The 23,216-nt window shown below is 40.4% G+C and overlaps 1 protein-coding gene across 1 annotated transcript in view; it reads left to right on the top strand.

Moving 5' to 3' along the window:
- The window catches only part of RELN (reelin), a 1,304,886-nt gene that overhangs the window by 884,241 nt on the left and 397,429 nt on the right, over positions 1–23,216 (top strand). The window contains exons 23-24 of the mRNA XM_069229640.1: positions 3,162–3,299; positions 12,850–13,036. Coding sequence (XP_069085741.1) covers positions 3,162–3,299; positions 12,850–13,036 — 325 coding nt within the window. The remainder of the gene's footprint in view (positions 1–3,161; positions 3,300–12,849; positions 13,037–23,216) is intronic.

Raw genomic sequence — 23,216 nt, 5'->3', positions numbered from 1 at the left:
GCTCCCCCTTTTTCTTTCTGTCTCTGTGCATGTCTCTCTTTCTCTTGGTCTCCCTGTCTCTCCTTGGCCCCTGCACTGACTTCCGTTGTTGATGGAATGGGGATGTGGGTGGGAGGTTTAGATATAAGCTCACATTCTCCAGTGTGCAGCAGTCTGCAACTATCATATCGTACTGTCTTTTAATTGTATTTATATAGGACTTTCATTCCAATTCCTAGGTTCTAAGTGCTTATTTGCCTCTAAATCCTCCAACTTTAAAACAATCTTTGTCAAGTAAACTTAGTATGTTTTTCTACCTGAACATTGAAATTCATGATGAAGTAAGTGACCTAAACATTATTCTACTTTATTCAGAGATACATTTTGCAAAACTGTATGATTAGATCATGACACGAAGGATGTCATTTTCTTTCATCATTCTAGCAGTGGAACAGAAGCATGAGCTCTGGCTAACATCTATTTTTACATACAGAGCATTCCAAGCTAAACATCTCAATCCAGTAACAGCGTCATATATTCTAATGTGTTACTTAGCTGAAACCTGAAAGCTTGGGACAGAAAGGTGTTGATCATTTGATAGGCCTTTCTCATCAATGCATCATCGGCTTAGACCCTGACTGTAAGACCAGCCTAGAATGGTGGAGTGAAACCTTTGCTTTAGATAGTACTATTGAACGGAAAGTTGGAATACTTCCTTGATCTCCTCTTGGATCAAAACTTAAAGTAAGAAAAAATACGGTTGTTTACGGTGGGAAGAAACCAAGGGCAGATGTCAACATCTCTTTTATTCTGTGGTCAAGAAAGCAGCAGAAATATATACAACTGATGTACTCATAAGCAAGCAGCCCTCAAGCTGCCAAATTAGCTGTTAAGTGCTAAATGATACCTCACTTCCGGCAGTAGCTTCCGGTTGCAGTATTCATATATCCGATGTGAAGCATCTTAAACAAGGCAGCTGTCATTGTTCACTTCAAAACTTTATGCAGACTGAAAGGTGTCAGTGGTTTAGAAGACAAAAAACCTGCATCTCACTGGGGGACCTGCTTTATTGCTAGAGCATCATGGATAGATCATGGGCAACAATTGGAAGAAGCATTTGTAATGCAATAAGTCTCGCATATTTAGAACAAGTTAATTGTCATCTTTTTAGGACAGCACTCATGAGCAAAAACATAAAAAGCATGCATGGAAACTGGAAAAGGCTACTTTGCAAAATGAAAAAGTTAGCTTTAAAAAATAAAACTTAGCAATTTTGGTTGTCCTGCTGGGCACGTTTTTGCCAGTCACAAGCCTTCTGTTTGCGAGGTACTAGAAGTTAATAAAAAGAACAAATAGTTCCACGATCACGTCGAGAACAGCAGACAGGCACTAATTAAGTTGAATCAATTAGTGCTTGATCCCTGCTCCACACAGAGAAACGGAAAGGATGGCAGGCGTGCCTTGACGAATTATGAGGCTGTAAAGAAGAGTGCCACACAAACCAACAAATGGTGAGTGGCAGGCGGGCTCCAAGCCCTTCACTGATCACATCAGAGTCTCGCAAAGAGGGAGTGATGAGATCACATCACAATGATAATGGCATACATGATGGACAAAACCATTGAAATACCCATACTGGTTGATTTCATTACTGCAAACTGAAAAGTTGGTTTTGTAGAAATGTTGTAGTTGAAAACACTAGTTGCCTACCTAGCAACATAACATATATTTGGAACAATGATGTCCACCATGTGCACTGTGGGAGATGATCCATGCCAGATTTGTAGAATTACCACTGGCTATGCAAATTACTTCTATTTAGATTGGTTTGTTTATTTATTTTACACAGATATCCTGAAAATATTGCATAGATGAGCGGCCTGGGCTTACATTAGACACCCCTGTAATTAATTTGTGTGCAAAGTGCAGCAGATGAACTTGTTGTGAGTTCTGTACCAATCTGTCCCAACCCAGCAAGAAGAATGAATGTGTTTAAATCAGTATGAAATTGATACGAGTCAAATATATTGTAAGTGTAAAAGGCATATCCTACACCGGGTGCCTTGCTCGATGGCACCATAGCTGCAGCTGCTGGTGACTGTGGCACCTGTGGTGTCAATGAGGAAGTTGTGGAAGTGGCTTGGCAAGGAATGTGTGGGAGTTTTGCGCAGGAAGGCTCAGGAAGCATCCATTGTTTGGACGGTGTGTAAAGTCAACAAGAGAAAGTTAGACATGAATAGTAAATCCATCAATTTTCTATACCTGTTTCCTTTTTTGTCCTGCCTGCACCTTCTGCATTCCGCTTCCCATGCCTCCCTTTTTCCTGATCTGCTTCCATTTACATGTGCGGCAGGACCTGCACTCCGTCCATATCCTCTAGATGATTTGTGAACTAAAAGTACATCCGTTCACATGTCTTTTCTATGTCCCCTCATAATGCTGCAGCCCCACTATCCGTTTAAAATTAAATGGCCGCTTTTTAAAACGTTATTGCTTTAGTGAAATACTTTGTTGTTGCTTTCTAAATTCTTAACAGTGATCCGTGCTGTGTAGTAAGCAGCTGGTGTATTTCATCTTGCAGCCTGCCGACCACATAGCTCTTTTCTCCTTTCTAAATTTGCTGCTACGGTTGTGAAAAGTGGATATTTCGGATGGCTTACCTGTCAAGCAGACCTTGAAAACAAGAATTTAGGGTACGCATTTCATTCCAAGCACAGCACGGCTTGATCTTCCACCAGCTTTGACAACCCAAGGCCATGTGGCAATCATTTTTTTTGCAGAATCTCTTTCCAATCATTTCCCTACAATTTACTGCTCTGTGGTAGCCCAGAATCAAATGAGTTTTTTCCTGCATGGAAGCAGATGCAGCACTATGGCTCAGGCATCATAATTGAGAAAAGTTGGCATCAGAATGCAGTGCCTCACCATCAGTACAGAACATGTTCTCTTGCAGCCCATCAGGAAAACAACCCCAGTCCCGGGGCTATTTACATGTGTGATCATCAGGCAGCCTTTACTCAAACAAAGTAGAGCTTTGCATTCATTAAATATTACACTACCAAATGACACTATTAAATACTGGCTTTGCTAATATGTGTATTTCGCTCTTTTTTTCTTTAACTTGTTGTTTCTGTATAGTTTTTAATTAGTACTCTAAATGAACTGCTCTTCTCTGTTTTAAGGTCCAGTGCTACACGCTTCCGTTGGAGCCAGCGTTACTACACTACTGAAGACGAGTGGGCGTTGGACAATATTTATATTGGTCAACAGTGCCCCAGTATGTGCAATGGGCATGGCTGGTGTGATCATGGCACCTGCAGGTACTTGCGGTTCAATTTCATTTCTTTGAACAATTTGGCAGAGTGAGCATGCTTCTAATGTAAAGGTATGCAATAAGTACTCAACAACCTTCTAAAGTATTTATCTGGGTATCACTTAGCTGATCTCATAAAACAACTAATGATAAATGTGGGCAGCTAGATGAGCCTGATTGTCTTTATCTTAGACAGAAACAAGCGCATCCCAATAAACCCTTGCAAAGTTGGGTACAAACTATACCAAAGTAAGGTGCAACAAAGGGGATCATTTAACCAACAGGATTTTAGAATTACTTGTACCAGGGATAGAAATATGAATGCAGTCAACGACACAGTCAGTTGGATCATAAAATGAAGACTATATCAACAGCGAGAAAATTATTATTCCGAGAAGGCATAGACATGAAGAACATTTAATGCGTAGAGCCGTTTTGTTTCGATCAATCAGTTCAGAATATGTAATAATGTTTCTGCAAAGAAGGGAGTGCGTAGTTTAACATACAGCACGAGCATGCCCCAAGCATGAAAAAAGTAATATAGAGCCCATTGGTTTAAGACAAGCATGCCACTCTATCTTTGCAAGAATTGTTTACTTTATCAGTCATTTACTTGTGTGGTTGAAAATGACTGAAAACTTGCTTTGTGGAGTGACAAGCAATGGAAGACACGTTGGTTCTGAGCCTAGATTAATTAATAGACCATCTGTAGGACAGAATGAATAGAGTAAATACTGAAGACCCAGTGTTTTGGAAATGATCTGTACAAGTCGAAAGAGCCTAATAAAATTGATTGAGCAGGCATCAATGTTACACTATTTTGCATGGAAGGGATTTGTTAAGTATTAACTCAGTTTTGCAAATGTAATGAATCCTGATGGGAAGCCACAGCATCTAAGGTCAGATAAGCAGCACTAACTGCCATATACTTAACAAATCCCTTCCATGCAATATCCAGGATCTATTTCAGTTTGTCTAAGAAGCATTTAGCTAAAAATACGTTTCTACCCATTAATATTTAAGCAAACCTGTGGTCTGGTTGTGACTTTCATGGAGCCTCCGCAGAGGCCGTAGTTCCTGACCATAAGGCCATGAGGTGGAAGTGGAACGAGGCCTGACTGGCTATTCTGCCATGGCTGGTTCTGCTAAACAGGGCTGATTTTGGTTTTCAGTCCAGCCATGTGGAGACACCTCCTAATTTCATTTGCAATAATTTATCTGGCAGAAACAAAAGTCCTGAAAGGGTTGTTGCTGAAGTACACTAAGGTTAACTGTCAATCAAGGACAGCTTGTGGTAGCCATTTTTAGTCCGACTGATGACATGAATGTCTGTTTTTATCAATTTCAAACCATAATGTTAGCAACATTGAAAAAAAGTTGTTTGAAGAATCCACAAAGTGCATTTATTTGCAGCCTAAAAATATCCTGCAAAACCTATTTACTGCCATAGAATTTTCCCACAGTTTGCAGTGCAGAAACCAATTTGAGGAAAATGATTGTCCCCAGGCAAAGTTGGTCAAAGTGCCCATAATTTTCAACTACAGAAAGTGCAAAGGTTTTACACTTCTTCCAGTTCTGTAAGCGGAATTAAACCTTCTGCCCGCTCTTCTTATATTCCCCAGTGAGACACAAATAGCTGTCACTCATGCTGTGTGCAATGTGATCAGTGTGGGACTAGGTGCCTTTTTAAAGTGAGCAGAGAACGAGAGAGACATCTACATGCGGCTGGGACTTAATGCCAGGTTAAAGTCAGAAAGCTGTACTGACATAAAGGAGCTCTGCAGTGCCATTTCCTGAATTATTTGCAACAATCCTGCACTTTGATCGTGTAAAAAGTACTTGGCTCCCTTTTACAGTTGTTCCTAGGTTCGCATCCACAACTGTAGGTGTTTTATCTGTGTGTAATGATTTATCAAGTTCTAGGCTGAAGGAGAATCAACGTTGTTGAGTTGTCTTTGAACAAAGGCAGCAGGAACTACTTTTACCCGTGCCACTTTGGTTCCAGTCATGAAAGTGAAGTGCGACTGGTCATAGTGGATTAGCATCTGCAATTTAGCATTTTCCTCACATGTTTAATCTCGTTTTCCAAACCCTTCCTTGAGAAGGATCAACTTGAGAAGGATCAGTAACGGGTAACAGTTTGGGTATTTGGGACCTAACCTGTGTTGTTAGGCCTGGGTTTTCACAGCACATCTGTCAAACAGACCTATTACTTACAATATACATAGAATGGGCTTGAATCTGCCCCTTTCACCATTGGCTTTTTTTGACCATTCAAAAGCTGTTAACTTGAGACTTTGTCAATCATATCTTGACTTAGTCCTGTGAAATATTAATTTATTTCCAAACACTGCTGGTTGATTCAATGTATCCTTCCACTGCCACACAAGTGTTGGCAATGAATTGCATAAGGGACTACTTTACATCTACAGCTTTCCCTGTCTGTTCATGCTGGTTTTAATGAGCTTGTGCTGCAGGCCTACTGTGCCTGGTTTTGTCAATGCTCACTTGAGATGCAGCTACTAATTAGATGTTTAATGGGTCCCTGTAGTAAGTACTGGATTGCTTGGATTTGGTGTCAACGTATGTAATGTATTGGTTTTTTTGCCTCTTTTTGCTGCTTTGTGATATAAATGTCTGTGCAAATTGTGTACTGTTGTTTCTTTCAGATAGCTTGATCAGTATCTGTGGCATGTCAAACTCACATTTGTTCTTTTCATGTCTGCTAGCCTTAGATCGTGCCACTTGTTGGATCTGTGATCTGTAGTTTTTGGAGCATGTAATCTATGAACAAAGGCTTGTCTGCAAGTTCTGTCTTTTCACTTAGGGGACGGTATTCAGAATGTGATGTGAACATCAACCATGTTGATTGTATTGCTTGGAGGACCTGCAAGGGCTGGGCAGCCCCTTGATGGAGGTGGCTGAGGCGCTGCCCAAGGGCCTGGGTCGAGGGACCTGCCCAGGTGGTGCAGGGCCCAGGAAAAGGAGGCATTGTCACTACTGAGGAAAGGGTGTGGCTTGGGCACAAATTTTTTTTTTTCCGGGTGATGGAGGCATGAGGAGCGCAGGTCTGACCCTCCTTCACCCAATTTCCATTCCCTAACCCATATCCATACCATAGAGCATGGCCGCGGATGGCTGGACTTGCCGAATGCAGTTGGGTGGGGCAGCGGGCAGCCATTAGACAAGGGCACTGCTGCTTACCATTCAAGACAGTGCTAAACGAGACTGGGCTTAAAGAGTGCCCACACGCCTGGGGGATATTGCGATTATATAGCAGGTGCAGAGGTGAAAGGGATGTGCTGACTGAGCACCACCAGGCAGATTGTGCACAGCCACCCCACCCTAAGGTTGTGAGACACACCAGACAGATGTGGTCTAGCAGCCCGGCGCAGCCACTCACTGTCTGTGTCCCAACCTTTGCTTAAAACACTGTAAAAGAATGGGGAAGATGGACAGGGGACATTCCCGCCTTTCTTTTGAACCCTGGGCTGCCCCCAAAACTGTGACACCCCAGAGGGAGGGCAGGCGGTGGACTCTTCTGTGTCGCCATTGCTAGAAAAGACTCTGCTAGCCATGCAGACTAGCTTACAATCCATTGATGAAAAAACAGATATGGTCAACCAGTGCATGGATCGTGCAGCAGCCAAAATGAATCAACAGGCAATGCGTCTCACAGAAGTGGAGAAGCGTCTCTCAACTACCGAAGATGACCTCCAGTCAGTGGGCACAAAATGCTTAAACATGGAGAAGGTAGTGGAGGTTATCCGAGTGAAAAAGGAAGATTTAGAAGCCCACTCAAGGCATAACAACCTACGCATAGTTGGTGTGCCTGAGTCTACGAATGTGGGGGAAAAAGGAAAACTACGTGCAGGCAATGCTCAGCTTGATATTTGGAGCGGATGCTCTGTCCCCCATGCTGGTGGTCGAGCGGCCAAACCGTTCCCTCATGACTAGGCCACCACTGGGGGCACCGCCCAGACCCATAGTAGCTAAACTCTTGAATTATCAGGACTGGGACACAGTGCTGCAGCTGGCCCACGAAAAATGAACTGTCACCAGGGCAATTAAATATAATTTTATCCTTATTTTACTGTTGCAGTACAGGCCGCCTCCTAGAATACACAGCAGTAAAAAAGCAGCTACAGAAGGCCGAGATACGCTATGCCATGCTTTACCCAGTAATGTTACGAGTGGAACATCGGGGGAAACAACACTTCTTTACCTCCCTAAAGGTTGTGCAGGACTTTCCCCGGAAAATCAAGTCACATAAACATGATCATTTGGCAGCTAACACAGAAGAAGAGGAGACCTGAAATACTACTTAGCGACTTGACAATTATTAGGAGGAAAAGATCCATGTTGGGTCCGCTTGGCGAAAAACTCCCAGTGATGTAGCAGGGAAAGCCAGTGTGGCCCTCCCGCAATGACTAACACAGCTCAGATGTGTCACAAATTATTGTCCTGGCCACCTCCGAGCATTCGGAGGTCCTGGGAACCCGACGACCGTTCCCCACAATGGGAGCACCTCAAATGATTAAATGTTGGAAGAATGTTCTGAAATGCTTTGTATGAGTCTGTTTGGTATGACAGGGGCTGTCTTTGGCAATGTTTGGGTGCTGAAGTGGATGGAGGAGGGATTTTGTTTATTGTTAATACACCACACACTTGTACTGTTTGTGAAGGCGAAACAACTCTACGGAGCGCACATGGAGTTACTACACATTACCACACACAGGCTCAGAAAACCTGGGTTTGTCCTATGGGGGGGCCAAGTAAATTAAATCAAATGGAATGGCCGAGGTCTTAATAATCTGAGCAAGACACGACTAGTCTTTAATTATCTCGACAGACACAACATACACATTGCACTCCTCTGGGAGACTCATCTAACACACCATACAGAAAGGGCGGTGGGGACTAGATGGGCTGTGCATAGGGTGGCCTCCTCTTACTCCAACTATGCGCACTGTGTCCTCATCTTATTAATACTGGTTGTTCCCTTCATGATTACACACTCCCTGGTAGACGAACAAGGAAGACTAGCTGTTGTACAAGGGAAACTATATGGCATACACCTAGCTTTGGTTAATACATAAGCACCTAATGTGTATGATCCAAGTCTTTTCACATCCATGTGGAACAAACTGCAAACCATACCTGCAACTATAAAGTTATGGGGAGGAGACATTAATATATGTCCAGATGTTACAATGGATAGATCATCCAGGGAAGTAGAACAGGGTAAAAGAGAGGCCACTGCAATGAGGGAGGGAATGGAGGATTATAATATGGTGGACGCATGGAGATTCAGGCATCCTGAGGTGAGAGAGGGCACCTTCACATCCTAAGTACATGGCACGTGGACAAGGCTGGATTATTGGGTGATATCACAAGAGGCATGTCTGTGGATGGTGGGAAAAGAGCATCTTTCTGAAACCCTATCCGATCATTCCCTGGTGCAGCTCTGGCTGGAGGTTCCGGGAATAATACCTAGACCCTTCACTTGGTGCTTCAGAGCATCACAAATGCCGGACACTACCTTCTGTGAAGGGGTGTTGACTGCAATTCTAGACTTTGCCACTAATGTGGACTTGGTGGAGGAATGTGATATGCTCTGGAAGGCCTTCAAGGTTACGATCCGAGGGGCGAGTATACAGGCTGGGATATTGAAGACACTCCATTGCCGTATCAGAGACATTGAGGCCAAGCTACGCTCTCTTGAAAGGGAATACAAGGAGACACCACAGCCAGCTATACTTGCCCAAATTAGAGCTTGAATCTGACAGAATTCAATGATGTTGCTGAGCAGGAGGTTTGTTTCCTGTCCAAGCGGCATATAGCAAGGGCGTATGGAGAAGGGTGAAGGCCGGGGCGTACTCTGGCCTTTAATTTGAGAAGGTGCAAGGTCCAGTAGTAAAAATTATGGCATCTGATAATAGAGAACGTTTGACACCCCATGGATTCTGACAGAGTTTCAGAGATTTTACTGTGAACTTTATGAGGCGCATGGCACAGCTTCTACAGCCGAGATAAGGGAATACTCAAATGATATTGCTTTGGCCTGGCTGTCTCAGAGAGTATCTGTGACAGCCGATAACAATTAATTATGTCAAAGAGGTGATAAGAACACTCCCTAGTTGGAAAGCACTGCAGTTAGACGATCTGACAGGGGAGTTCTATAAAGAATACGCTGATTTAATGGCTCCTTATCTTCACAATATGTATGCTGAGGCCTCCCAGAGAGATAAACTACCTGCTTTTCTTTGAGAGGCACTAATAGTCATGTTGCGAAAGCTGGATAAGCCCCCTGAATGTTGAGAATCATACCGGCCACTCTCTCTTATCAATATAGATGCAAAGATATTAGCAAAAATTCTCACAAACAAATTGCAGCCGCTCTTCCCACTGCTAATATTACAGGATCAATCCAGCTTTATTCCATCATGCTCTACAGTCCATAATTCGTGCACATTATTTGCCCTAGTCCATCAACTGGACCTCAATATGCAAGCAGCAGCGGTATTGTTAGACGCCGCCAAAGCATTCGATTCCACCGTGTGGGAATTCATGCTTGCGATCATGTCCCGAATGGGGATGTCGGAAGAGTATGTGTGTTGGATCCGGTAATTATACACGTGTCTGGTGGCACGAGTCAGACTCAATGGCCACACAGTGGAGGCGTTTCTGGTATGCAGAGGAATGACCTTGGGGTGCCCTCTGTCACTCCTGTTGTTTTCTATTACACTGGAACCCTTAGCATGTATCAACAGACAAAGATATGCAGATGCAGCACTGCGGTTTCATATGCGCCCCATAGGCATTTCTATATATGCTGATGATATGGTGCTGTTTGTGCATGATCCCTCAATCCGTCTGTCCCCGATTATCAGAGAATATGTTAGATTTGAGTATTATGCAGGACTGTGTATTAACTGGTCCAAATCATTTATGGTCCCGCTCACCCGAAACACTACGCAATGTCCCATGTCCCATGGAATATCCGCTGAGGTGGGATGTGGACCCAGTTAAATATCTAGGAGTATGCATACATTGGGATCCTGAACTCGTAATGTGCCATAATTATGGCACTGCAATATCCAAACTAGAGGATCACATATCCCGTGGGAAGAGGTTACTACTATCATTGGTGGACAGAATTGCAATCTTAAAAATGGTGGTGCTACTGTGATACTTGTATCTTTTTATAAATATCCCAATAATACTTCCTATGCATTTCTTTCACAGACTTCGGTCCTTGTCCCTGACCTTGATATGGGCTGGGAAACAGGCACAGATTAGTTGGAACACACTAACACTACTGTATGACAGAGGTGGACTCAACCTATGTGCACAGGCTCACTTCTCATACTATTGGTATAGAGAACATGAGTACATTCTGCATATTGCAGTGGAATGGGATGCTGTGGATCCTGTGCCACTTTGTGCTGCATTAACACATGCATGGGGGACACACACAATACAATACACAACACATACATGGCAGGCACTGGGTAGGTTAACTGGGAAATTGCCCTTATATGCACTAGCATTGCCTTTGGATCATCATCCGGCAATTACGCCCACACAAGAACCCAATACACTCATGCTGCTTTACCAGGTTGGACTACAGATCATTGGAGATGTATATCCAAACAGAAAATTTATAGTCGTAGGTGATTTGCCTACCACAGGGACACGGGCCGCACTGCTTCGATTCACATACATCAGGCTGCGCACTGCTGTGCGCCAGCTGTATCCTACATTCCCCCAGGCTCCAGCCGAACGAACGGCTTTACAGATATTGCTAACTAGTTACTCACAGCATCATTTGATCACTATACGATGCAGCACAATCTGACAGACCATTAACATCGGAGGGTGCACAAGAGAAATGGTGTGCAGCGGTGAGGAGGGTGATTAGCGAAGTGGCGTGGACATTTTCTTGCGCACAACTACACACACTCTAAATGTCTCGTTCAAGTGTACTACACACCAGTGAGGCTGTTCAAATATGGTCTAAGAGTAGATGCTAAATGTAAACATTGTGGCGAGGAGGATGCTGATTTTTATTACACACGGCGTGGCAGTGTGGAGCTGTATTTGAGTTTTGGACACAGGTTACAGGGGCTATAGCTGAAATGACATCAGAACACATACCATTTGACCCATTGGTGTACCTGTTGGGGCTAATACAAAGCATTTTGCCTGCTCGAAGGCACTTTGTTGCTATAGCCTTGTTGATGGCGAAGCAACGTGTAGCTCTCCACTAGAGTAGTAGGGCTAAGCCCTTGAGGAGCCTTTGGTTGCAAGATATGGCATACTGTAAAATGCAATTGGAACTGTATGCAGAAAAATTGACTAAAATGTCGATATCAAAACACATATGGGGGCCCTTAATAACCTATCTTATGGAACTATCTAATGGAATGTCCAGGAGAAAACAAGCAAAATACATATATGTCATCAGCTTAGATGGAATGAGATAATATTGATGGGTTCTTGTCTAATGTATCTTACTAATGGTTGGTGTGTGCTGGCTCTTGTGCTTCGTAGTATCTATAATGCGAAAAGCAGTGTGAATGCAAGTTTATGCTACTGTTTTAATACGTTACATTCACTGTATATTATATTATGATTCTTATGAAAAAAGTAATAAAAAAAATACTTTAACAGTGTTCTCTTTATAGAGCTTGGGTTCGGTTCTTTTTTTATGAGGTTCTAAAATTGTTTCTCCTGTAGAGAAAGATAAAGGGCTGCGGTCAGTACACCTCTCTTACAAATCTAGTCTGTGCTTTGTCTTAGCACCCCGCTGAACTAGTCAGACACTTCTGTCACTACTTTGATCTGTTCTGCTTCTTGCATCTACAGACTTCCTTTTATAGGTCTCGAAAAGTGGGTGGTTTTCCTAATTAATTGTTATCTAACGCTGAACGGGTAAATCCCCTATCGCTGGAGGTTTATCTCCACAATCTGTAGATGGATTGGTCAAAACGAATGAAGTTCTGACCCTACGTTCTACCCTGTCTGTGCTGGACCCTCCTCTCCTCACGACCATGTCATTTCACCATGTTTGTTGGGGTTGTGTAAGTCATCACAGCACACACTCAATGTGTTCTCCTTCTACTTTTATGGTTCCTGGGTCTCTGCACCGTCTTCCTTGGGTGGAGGTGGAACACTAGGTCTCTTCACTGCAAGGAGTGCTGCTTCACCGCCTCCAGGAGCCAGCATGTAGCCCATTGTCTACTCCGTGAGGAAAAGCAGAAAGGCTGTCACAGCTTCACTGGCGGAGTAGCTATGGAGAGATGATTTGGTAGTGCCTCCCTGACCCCAGAGTCCTGCCTCGCCTCGTGGATTTCCCCAAAGCTACGTCCATGTCAGAGTTTATGTGGTGATAGTGAGCGCAGAGCCATATTTTGGTGCCCTTACCCCATGCTCTCCATACACATATACGTGCAATACTCCTGGGGTGGGCAAACATTAGCATTACATAGTATTATTAGTGTTCATTGAGCACTTCAATTAACATATGCAATGTGCATTCTTTTTCATTATAGGTGTGATTCAAAATATAGGGGCCCAGAATGCCTTCCCGAAACTACCCTGGCCTCCACGGTGATGTCAGATTTTGAAAGCCAAAATGTCTTGGACACGGATTGGCAAGAGGTAATTGGTGGAGAGATTGTGAAACCAGAACAGGGCTGTGGTGTGATCTCCTCCGGATCATCTCTGTATTTCAACAGGGTAAGTGTGTATTATTTGCACGTGTTTGTGACAGGCATTCATCTATTTCCCATAAAACACAAATTGCGGTGCCTCGGTTTGCAGAACTTCACGATGTATGTGCTCTTCTGACCAAGCATTCAGGTCTAGGCAAAACCTTCTAGTGGTGCTCCTCTCTCGACTTTCTCCCAACTTACTAACAAAGAACTTTGGATTTCACCCTGACCCTACCCACACCAAGACTTCTTAGTGACCTAGCTATGCTCAGTGACCTTAGTGATCCAACGCAGCCAATCTGGTTACGACCACTGGATATTCACTTTCTGCTCTCCTTTTGTCATTTTACAGTAGGACCAGAAGGTGGTGCCTTCTCCCTTCCACCATCAAACTAGAGAAATCTCTGTATCAGCATTAGCAAGATTGGTGAGCATTGCCCCCTCAGATTGACCTCCTATACCTGGATGTTCGAACCATTGCTCATTCAGACAGACCGCCTACACTTGGTTGTTCAAACCATGTTTATGCTACCCTCTCTGCTTCAGCACTGAGAGACTAGTCTGACAGTGTACAGAAACCCTAATGAAAATGATTGAGAAAAAAAGTTCACAGAGGACGTGAAGTACAGAATGTGTGGGTTAACCTGGCAAGATAACAGCAATCTGAATCTATGCACTGTGTTCTTACAAAGAAAGCTATGCTGCTGATCAATCAGAAGCATGGGTATGAATGCACTTGTCGAACCTAATATTGGTGAACAATCATAGTAAACTTCATAGTATGAGGGTGGTAGGAAAGAAGTGTAAAATGTTATGCAACACATTAAAAAAAATTAGTGAGGCACCTCTTAATAGTGAACAGTGACCAAAAATTAACATTGTAGTCTTTGTCTTTTACTCTTATGTCTTGTGCCCTTAGCTTCAGTTACAGCCTCAGTTACATCCCAAATATGACAAAGAGCTTCAGGTAATACATGTTTTGTGGTAGCTGCTTTTTCAAGGTTTCAGCTCAAACAAGTCTTTCTAAAGATCTGATATAAAGTATCTCCATTCCCAAGCTGACCAGTGAATTTGTATTTATGTTTAGTGATGCAAGTTGGCATGTAGAAACTAGTGGACAACACCAGTACGTTGGGGGAGGGTTCATTACAGACTTAGAGCCAGATGCCAATGGCTACACCAGTTGTTAAAGGCGTTGGTCCCGAGTTATAGGCCGGAGCCACGGCGAGGACCTATAATAGGGTGAGGGCCTTTAACAACAGGTATATCCTGAGGCAGAAGGGCTATAGGGCTATTAGAACATTCCACCCATTAAGGGTAGATTGTTCTAAATTAAAAGGGGGGAAACAGAAAGACAAACATTGGAATGTTGAAGCAGAAGTCCAATACCAGCTATTGTAAGCCCAGAGCCACACCATTGTCTTCAGTGGAGCTGTCAACATTCCAGCCTTCTAATATAGCCTAAGAGATCACTGTAGCTTGCTATACCGGCCATTAAAGACTGGCTCCAGCTTTAACAAGGGAGCAGGACTTAAATTGAAGGTATGGCCCAGCTACGAAGGGCTATAAGGCTATGAGAACATTCTGCCACTAGAGAGCAGAATGTTCTAACACATAAAACATAGTCCTCACGGAGTCCAAGGGGATTCAAATCCCCTCGGTCTTTATGAGGCCTTTGTTCACAGCTGTTGCTGTGAACAAAAAACATTGGAATGTTGATGCTCCCAGCTTTTACCAGCCAGTAAAAGCCCAGAGCACTACATTGTCTCCAGTGGAGCTCCCAACATTCCAATGTTCCTGAAGTAAGTTAGAAAAATGCATAAATGACCCTACCAGAAGCAGATGTAGTTTGATGCTCAGCCTTGGTCTGTCTGGTTCATCCCGTCCTCCAGAGAACCTTCATAACCCTGGCATTCCAATACATAATCGAGTAACCTGACAAGCAGGATAACACACATCTCCCTCCTTTTGAAACACAATGAAAATACAAACCTCAAAAACACCAGACTGTGCAACATTTCACAGCATCATCAAATGATGTATGTAAAAAGGACACCATTACAACATATTGCTATTATGACTACCTCCAAACTACACTAGCTAGCCAGATGAGCATAACTCAGTGGTATAACACAGAATACCAAAAACTAAGTACCGCAGAACACCAACAAACACTGACCCAACCGCTCACACAACCAAGAAAAAAAACTTACAAACAGGAAATATTCACACAATGTTCACTTGCAACGGATAGGTATCAACCCACATACTCATCCCATCAAAGGGCATTTTGTGTTTTAGCAATAGGAATCTTTCAACTCATACACTCATTCCTTGCAAGGGCATCTATTGTTTTATCAACAGGTATCTTTCAACACACATACTCATCCCACACAAGGGCATCTAGTGTTTTCTCAACAGATATCTTTCACTCCACATACTCATCCTTTGTAAGGGCATTTTGTGTTTTTACAAATGGTATCTTTCACCTCACATACTCATCACCGATTCCACAACCTAGGCACTTCCCTCCCACTGATGGAGAATCACACAGAACACAGTTCAACAAAAACCCAAGCACTTCCCTGCCACTGAGGGAGAATTATAGGAAACAGAGTTCAACACAACCCAAGGACTTCTGTGCCACATAGGGAAAATCACATGAAGCAGGGTTCAGCACGGCCCTAGCTAACAGCTACACATTAACAGTATTCTTACACACTAAGAACAAACAGAAAATAGGGCACAACACAGTACTTGTGCCATACTTGACGTGGTACTAACATCTAATCTTAAACAGGAAAGAGGCCCCCATTACAGTTGAATACAAGTAAAGTGAATTGTATGTGTCACATGCACACTCCCACACTTCAATAAAAATATTCACCTATTTACCTTACAAATCCTACACCAACTGCATTGTCGAGCAATAAACTACCAAGGAACCACATACATTATGAAATACAGTAATAAGTAAACTACAAAGGAAATGCAAGAGTACGTGACTGTTTTATTATGTTACTGCATTGCCGAGCAATACACTATCAAGGAACCACATACATTATGAAATACAGTAATAAGTAAACTACATAGGAAATGCAAGAGTAAGTGACTGTTTTATTATGTTACTAAAAAATGAGTTTTTTAGCTGGTGAACTGCAAATATTTAGATAACGTGAGATAGAAGTCCACCATAATGCTAAATTGTACACAGTCACAAAAGTGCATGCCTTTAGATTGTTTAAACAATTATATGGCAAATAATATCAAAATATTGTCTTAAGGCATATAAGGCTGAGAGATAATATGTTAAACCTCTTCAGAAACACCCAGCACAGATCAATTCATGGAAATGCCATTTGTAATACTAAAAAAATACCACTTTAATTAACTCTGTACTGTTTGTAAGTGCTTGCATGAGGCACAGTTTGCCATATAATTGAGGAAAGAGCAAAGCTGCGATCCACTGCTCTAGCAAAATCCAGTTGAATGCAATGAGTCTGCGAGTTAGCACATAGGTCAATTGACATAAGTTCCAGGTGGACGCACGACTGTAGAGCAACAGAGAGCAGGCCGGGTGGCTCACGGAAGACGCACAAGGTGACTGGCATAAGTGGGGTTGAATATTTACAAAAGCAGCCTCACTTATTAAGGTTGTGAAGAGTAGCTTCTTTCCTCTTACCATTAAACCTCACGTGGAACAAGTCAGCGTTAGATAATGCTGAGTCTTTTAAATGCAAGTTAGCATGTAGAAATATACAAACAATGCCTGTAACTTAGGAGAGGGTTTATTGTAAGTTAAATGGATATGTAACCCACCTGAAGCAGTCAGTCAGGTTCAACCGCCCTCCAGGCAACCCTTGTAACCTTGACATTCCATTACATCATTGGGTAAGCTGAGAACAGGATACAACAATATGGATCCCCCAAAAAGTAAAAAAACATGATTAGATGCTGGCAAATAAAATGGCAAGTATCCAAAGTACAAAGAACTAAGTTTTCCGTGTTCAATATAATCGAAATAGAATTATGAACATAAAAAATAATCCTAAAAATATCTAAGATTATGTATATTAAATAGCTAGACAATTATAACAATAATAACTCACTTAGTAATGTTTATAACTTTACTGCCGTATTTCAAATATTCAAAGAATATAAAGGGCTACTACATTATTGAGTTATCTAAATAGTCATGGTAAATAAAATTTATTAGATTTAGCAACACATGAGTCAAGGATTGTCCACACTGTAGAGCAGAAAATTGGTAAATAGTTAAATGTATGAATCAATTAATATTGGCTTTAACTGAGATATGTTATCCATCCCATCAAGCATGAACGGATAGCACATTTGTATCCTTTCAATTCGAAGTAATTAACTTAATTGCTGATGAGATGAGAAAATTAAATCATTTAATCTCACCATTAGTAAGGAGATATAAGGGTTTAAGATTTACAAATAATAAATGTGAATGAAATGTGAATTAAATGTGTGTATTAAAATCAAAAATCGAATCTTAGTAATAACTTTTAATACAGCTGTCCAGAAGTTAAAAATATTAAGAAATCATTTAACAGGTGTCTTAAGGGCCCTGGTACACATTTATAATGCCAGCAATTTGGATTATCAATTAATGTTACTCTAAGCATTTTAAATAGAGACCATGAACAGCTGTATAGAATAAACAAATTAGTTGGAGAAATAGAAGCAGGTAAATAACTTACAATATTACATAACCACAAGTGTCTCCATTGATTGATGTAAAATTGGACCTCTATCTTCAAATTTACTTAATTGTGCAAAATATATAAGAAAAGAGTTGTTGATGGCAGTGAGTTTTCATATATTTTAGAAGTAATATGGCTAGAGTGACTAAATATATTGATACATAATTCAATGTCAGATATTTTAGCAGATGGTAAGGAAGTTGTGTGTGCACTGAAAACAGAGTTACAAATGAATTCATATTTATGATATTCTGCACGCTGTAGGTGGCATTTTTGATTGTGGGTCTGAAAAGGATAAAAACATTTCTTCTTGACATATATTGCTAATATAAGCAATAGGATTTCCAGGCAATTACATGTTTATTAAATTTTTTATTTAGGACTTTACCAAAGAGAGATTTTCGAAAAGGCTTTTATATTAGTAGTAAGCCGTGAATCAAAATTGAGTAAAGAAAACATTGTGTCATTAATAATTGGTGAAATCTTTCCAAATGTACCATTAGAAATAGGTTGAAATCTGTTAAGGGATAAGACTTTAATGAATTGCACTCTATTAGCAACCAATTTGGGATAGAACACACGGGTATTACTTTGAAACTATAATGAACTCTGTGTAGTTAGAAAAGAAGAGTGATAATGTATGCTGGAAGGCTTGTAGTTCCAAGTTAAAACATACATTTTAGCTCATGGGCTATTTACAGTGCTTTGATAAAGTTCAAAATATTAGTACCAAAACATAAAAAGACAGCATTTTAAATAAACATTTTCAAGTTTATTTTGTCAAAACCCTTTTCAGCATCCAAAGCATCAAGCAATCTGGAGTTTCAATTTTGTCATTAGAGGATAGAAGATGACATATAAGTCTTATGTTATTAGCTGGGAGCCTACCATTCATAAAATCCATTTGATATGACCTTATTGTAGAATTCAACATTGGGGTTTATATGTTAGCTAATATTTTAGTATAAAGTTTACAGTCTTGGTCTATGAGAGACATTGGTCGATAACTACCAGCTGAAGCATGATCTCTATCTGTTTTTGGAACTACAATAATAATGACTTCCTTGAAAGAGCCTTAACTATTGCCATTGAGCTGAAAATCACAAAATAGAGAATGTAAAATGGAGAGAGTTGCCTGTCAAATGTTTTATAAAAATAATTAGGGATACCATCTGAGCCAGGTGTGTTTTTGGAATTTAAGAATTTTATTGCTCATTAAATTTATTTTTTGTCAGTTGGGTTCTCTAATCCTAGTCTATGTTCAGCAGTAATTTAAGGCATCTTACATTTTATTAGAAATTTGTTAATAACATCTTCTTGATAAACTATAGGTTTCACATAAAGATTAGATTAAAACGAAATACATTCTAGCACATCTCCTTGGCAGTTAGAAGTAATTTCTCATAATTTCTTCTTATGGCACATATTTGTTTTTTATCTCTTTCAATATGTAAGGTATTGGCTAAAAGACATGCTGATTTATTTGACTTATTTGATTTACTTTGACTTTTCCCTTGAAATACATAATCCTGCTATTTTAATGAACAGTTGGTTATATTAATATCTAACTTTTTGGAGTTGAAATCCTTATTTATTATCTCTGCCAGATAGGAATAATCTTTTTATTTCCTCATTTTTTTCCCTTAAAGCTGGCAACCTAAAAAATTTCATATGCCATTATAGAGATAGTTGTTCCTCTAATAAAGTTGTACATGCATCCCAGTTGTTCGGAGATCTCTTGGCTTAAGGCTCCTTCAGTATTCATTTCCTATTTATTCTTGAGAGTATACATATCCTCTAAGAACACAGAAAAATAAATTATTATGTGACCAGAAATCTTAATTTGTTAATGGCAGGGTCTTTAGTCATATGGCAAAGGTTCCTAGATGAAAGTAAATAATCAATTCTAGATTAGGAGGAATGAGTGATTGAAAAAACAATTAAAATCTTTAGTTGTACGATTTGAAAGTTAGTTTAATATTTAAGAAAAAAAGATCTGAATAAGGAGAAATATTTTATGGGATGGAATTTAAAAGTGGAGAGTCTGTCTAACAGGGAAAGTCAATTAGATTAAAATTGCCCCCTACAATAAGAGATACATTAACAATTTTGAGAATTTCTGTGGTAATATCTCTCAAAAAGATAGATTTATCTTTTGCAGAGCCTTGTTAATTGATTAATTTTAAAACAAATGTATCAATCTGGATTTGTACATAGACAAATATACCGTCAGCCTCATTATGGCAATTTAACTTGAAACTGCAGTTTATGAGAAAAAGAATAGCAACACAATTTTCCTTCTTTTAGCTGGGGGCGAAACTGATCCATCCTTGAGGCATAGATAATAAAGTTTTATCATTAATGTGAGATTCTTGAATAAAACAAATATCAGCATTATGTTTTTTCAAGTATTCTGATACTTTTCACTTCTTCACTGGGTGGGTAGTCCTTTAACATTAAGTGATATAACTTTGATAGTATGTATGCCTAACATCTAAAATAAGGTATCAGCAGTAATAAAAATAGCAATAATATAAAAGTATGATGGTAGCCCATGAAAATCAGACAGAACATGACCAACTAAACATAGAATAATCCAAAACAGGAACTAACAACAACATGGTACCAAGGAAAGAAGGTAGAATTCAAGTCAAGCACACAGTAACAACCTGCAATTCAGTAAACAATTGTATATATATACTGAGACTTTTGTATTCAGCCTCCAAATGCTTGAGAACCATTCCTGATAGGGTTGTGTTGATCCATGTATATGCCCAAATCTGCTGAAGAAAATGATTTGGAACTATCATTTTTCCAATGTGCATTCTTGATCAAAGAGACCATATTGATAACTAGCTTACTTTAGTCTAAAGCTTAAATCTGAGATCTGTTTACTTATATGTACAATTTATTTGGCAAACTCTTGATGAATAAAAACTTTGTGCCCTTCTATCAATATATATGGTATCTATCTTGCAACTTTTCTGATGAGAATAAGATGATAATGACATAGGACCTTAAATATACTCTGTCAAGGCTGTGAATGGTTAGGTTTCTGATGAGAGGGAATACAATGTGCTTTTATCAAATGCAAACTTTTCAGGGAAAGTAGTCTTTAATAGCTTTCATAATATATTCTTCATGTAGAGTTTGCAGTTTTTGACCCTCAATGTTTTCAGGAACATTAAAAATGTGCAGGTATTGACATTTTCTGTTATCTAGGTGTAAAAAAAAATTCTTTTTTTCCATAGGAAATATTTGAATAACAAGAGGAATGTTTTTTCAGTTGCCACTGTTATCTGTAATCCTGATCTCATTATCTGATACTTTCATTTCACTTTCATTGGATATGCTTGATGTCAGAGCATATGTGTCAGTATTTCAATGTATTGCTTGAATCTCCTGAAGCATTTAGCTCACTGGCATTTCTTGCATATCAGTAGCTCTGGACACTATAGGTGGCTGATAATCTGTCTGTTTTCTTTCATTTGGATGAGATGTGATCTTAGTAAATGGTGCTTGAGCCAATATAAATTATAATAAAGAGGTATTTTATGAATTGTGTTCCTTTAGAAATGAAACAGTATGCACATATCAAAAGAGATAGCTGTGAGGTAAAGTGGAAATGTGGATGCATGTGATGTGATCATATTTCTTTAGGCCCTGGATGAGAAGTGCTGTGGTGTGTAGGATGCCCTTAAAATGCTACCAGTATTGAGCAAAGGAGGCTATGGAGTAGGGCATTACCACCTTTCTAGTGTAATAAAAAGAGAGCTTAAACAGCAGTTCTGAAGTTGTGTTGGCAAGTAATGATTTGACTTTCTATAGAAGAAGATCTGGTACCTCCATCTCTCTTTTTGTTTCTTGCCAATGTATTCCATAAGAGGGAAGTTGGTGTCCAGGATAAGTCCAAGTAACTTGGCATTCAGTGAAAGTTGGGGTTTGAAGCTATCAAGGTTCATGTCATTAAGCCAAGTTTGTATTGTTCCCTTTTGTTGTTCTTGGCAAATTACAGGGATTCTATCTTGGTTGTGCTGAGCCCCAAGTAAACGGTGGCCATCCAATGTTTGAGGCATTGGATGTCTGCAGCAGAGGAGACATTCAAGTAGACCAACATATTGTTGAATTTTGATGCGTTGTCTGTGATTAGTGCACCAAGCAAATCCATGTAGAGGCTGAAGATGGCAGGACACTGTATGGAACCCTGGGGAGCCCGCAGGTGATGGGGATATTTTAGGACCTGGAAATGCCTATGTGAACAAACTGGTATCCGAGTTGGGAAGGTAAGAGGAGAATCCGTGAAGGACCCAGCTGTTGAATCCCATTCGAAACTTCAGGGTGCTTATGAGTGTAGAATGACTGATTGTGTCAAAGGCAGCTGAGGTGTTCAGCAATATCAGGAGTCAGGGGTTTATTTCATCTGTGGTCAGGAGGGTATTGTCTACAGTGCATAAGATAGAGGTCTCCATGCTAAAGTGTGATCTGAAGCCAGACTGGTATTCATGTACAAGAGGTGAGCATGGTGTGATTTGGGAGTTGAATACTGACTGCTTTTTCAACTATCTTTAGTGGTAGGTGAATGATGGGCTGAAAGTTGGGAAGGTCATCAGGGTCAAGTGTAGATTTCTTTGGGGGTGGGAGCTTCTGGGAAGATGCCTGTCATTGCCACTGCCAGCACAGTTCATAGCAGAAGTGCCCATGTTTGGTCCATGAAGGCTGAAGTCATACAGGACATTTCTCAAGTGGATATCATGAAAATCGAAAATGAATCCTGCCCTTTTGGCAAAATGTTCCAGACTCTGCTTTCTTATATAGCCACTATTATTGCTCTAACAGCTTGCCAGTGCGCCTTGTCCTTAGTAAGTAAACTTACAAGGGGATGCGTGTAGGTCGATGAATCTTTTGGATCGCATAGAGTATCCTAGCTAAGTGGCGACCAGAGAAAATTCAACAACAATCCCAACCACACATATAACACCAAAAACCTTGTGTAATAAAAAAATACCATCACTCACAAGAAGGTTAGTTCGTTTTATTCCCTATTAGTTACAATTCTAATCAAAACCTTTATTTCAATGAATCCATGGTTGATCAACTTTATTAGCATCAATGAGCAATAATTCATCAAGATTTTATCAATGAGCAAGACAACATCAATCTAGGCTGGCAATTGTATAACAATTGATTCATTCAGCAATGCAAGTCAGTCAGTCAAAGTCAAAGTCACCCTTTAGTCATCCATGTCTGCCTACCTAACTCCGATTAGCATCAGCATGTGGGACTTTATGCAAAAAACAATTTAGTCAAAAATCATTAATTTGGAAAAAAACATCTAACTAAGAGGAAAAACAATTTTCAAGAGCGCAGTTGGTACCTAGAAGGAAAAAGCACACATTAGTCAGTCAAGTTATAGCTACCTATCCAAGATAGATCAGCAACGAGCCAGTCTTTGTCTCCAGGTCATCAGTCATCAGC

This window comes from Pleurodeles waltl, chromosome 4_1 (genome assembly GCF_031143425.1).
Source record: "Pleurodeles waltl isolate 20211129_DDA chromosome 4_1, aPleWal1.hap1.20221129, whole genome shotgun sequence".
Classification (NCBI taxonomy): Eukaryota; Metazoa; Chordata; class Amphibia; order Caudata; family Salamandridae; genus Pleurodeles; species Pleurodeles waltl.
Note: the sequence above shows the minus strand (reverse complement) of the source record. Positions and strands in the feature narration are given on the sequence as shown.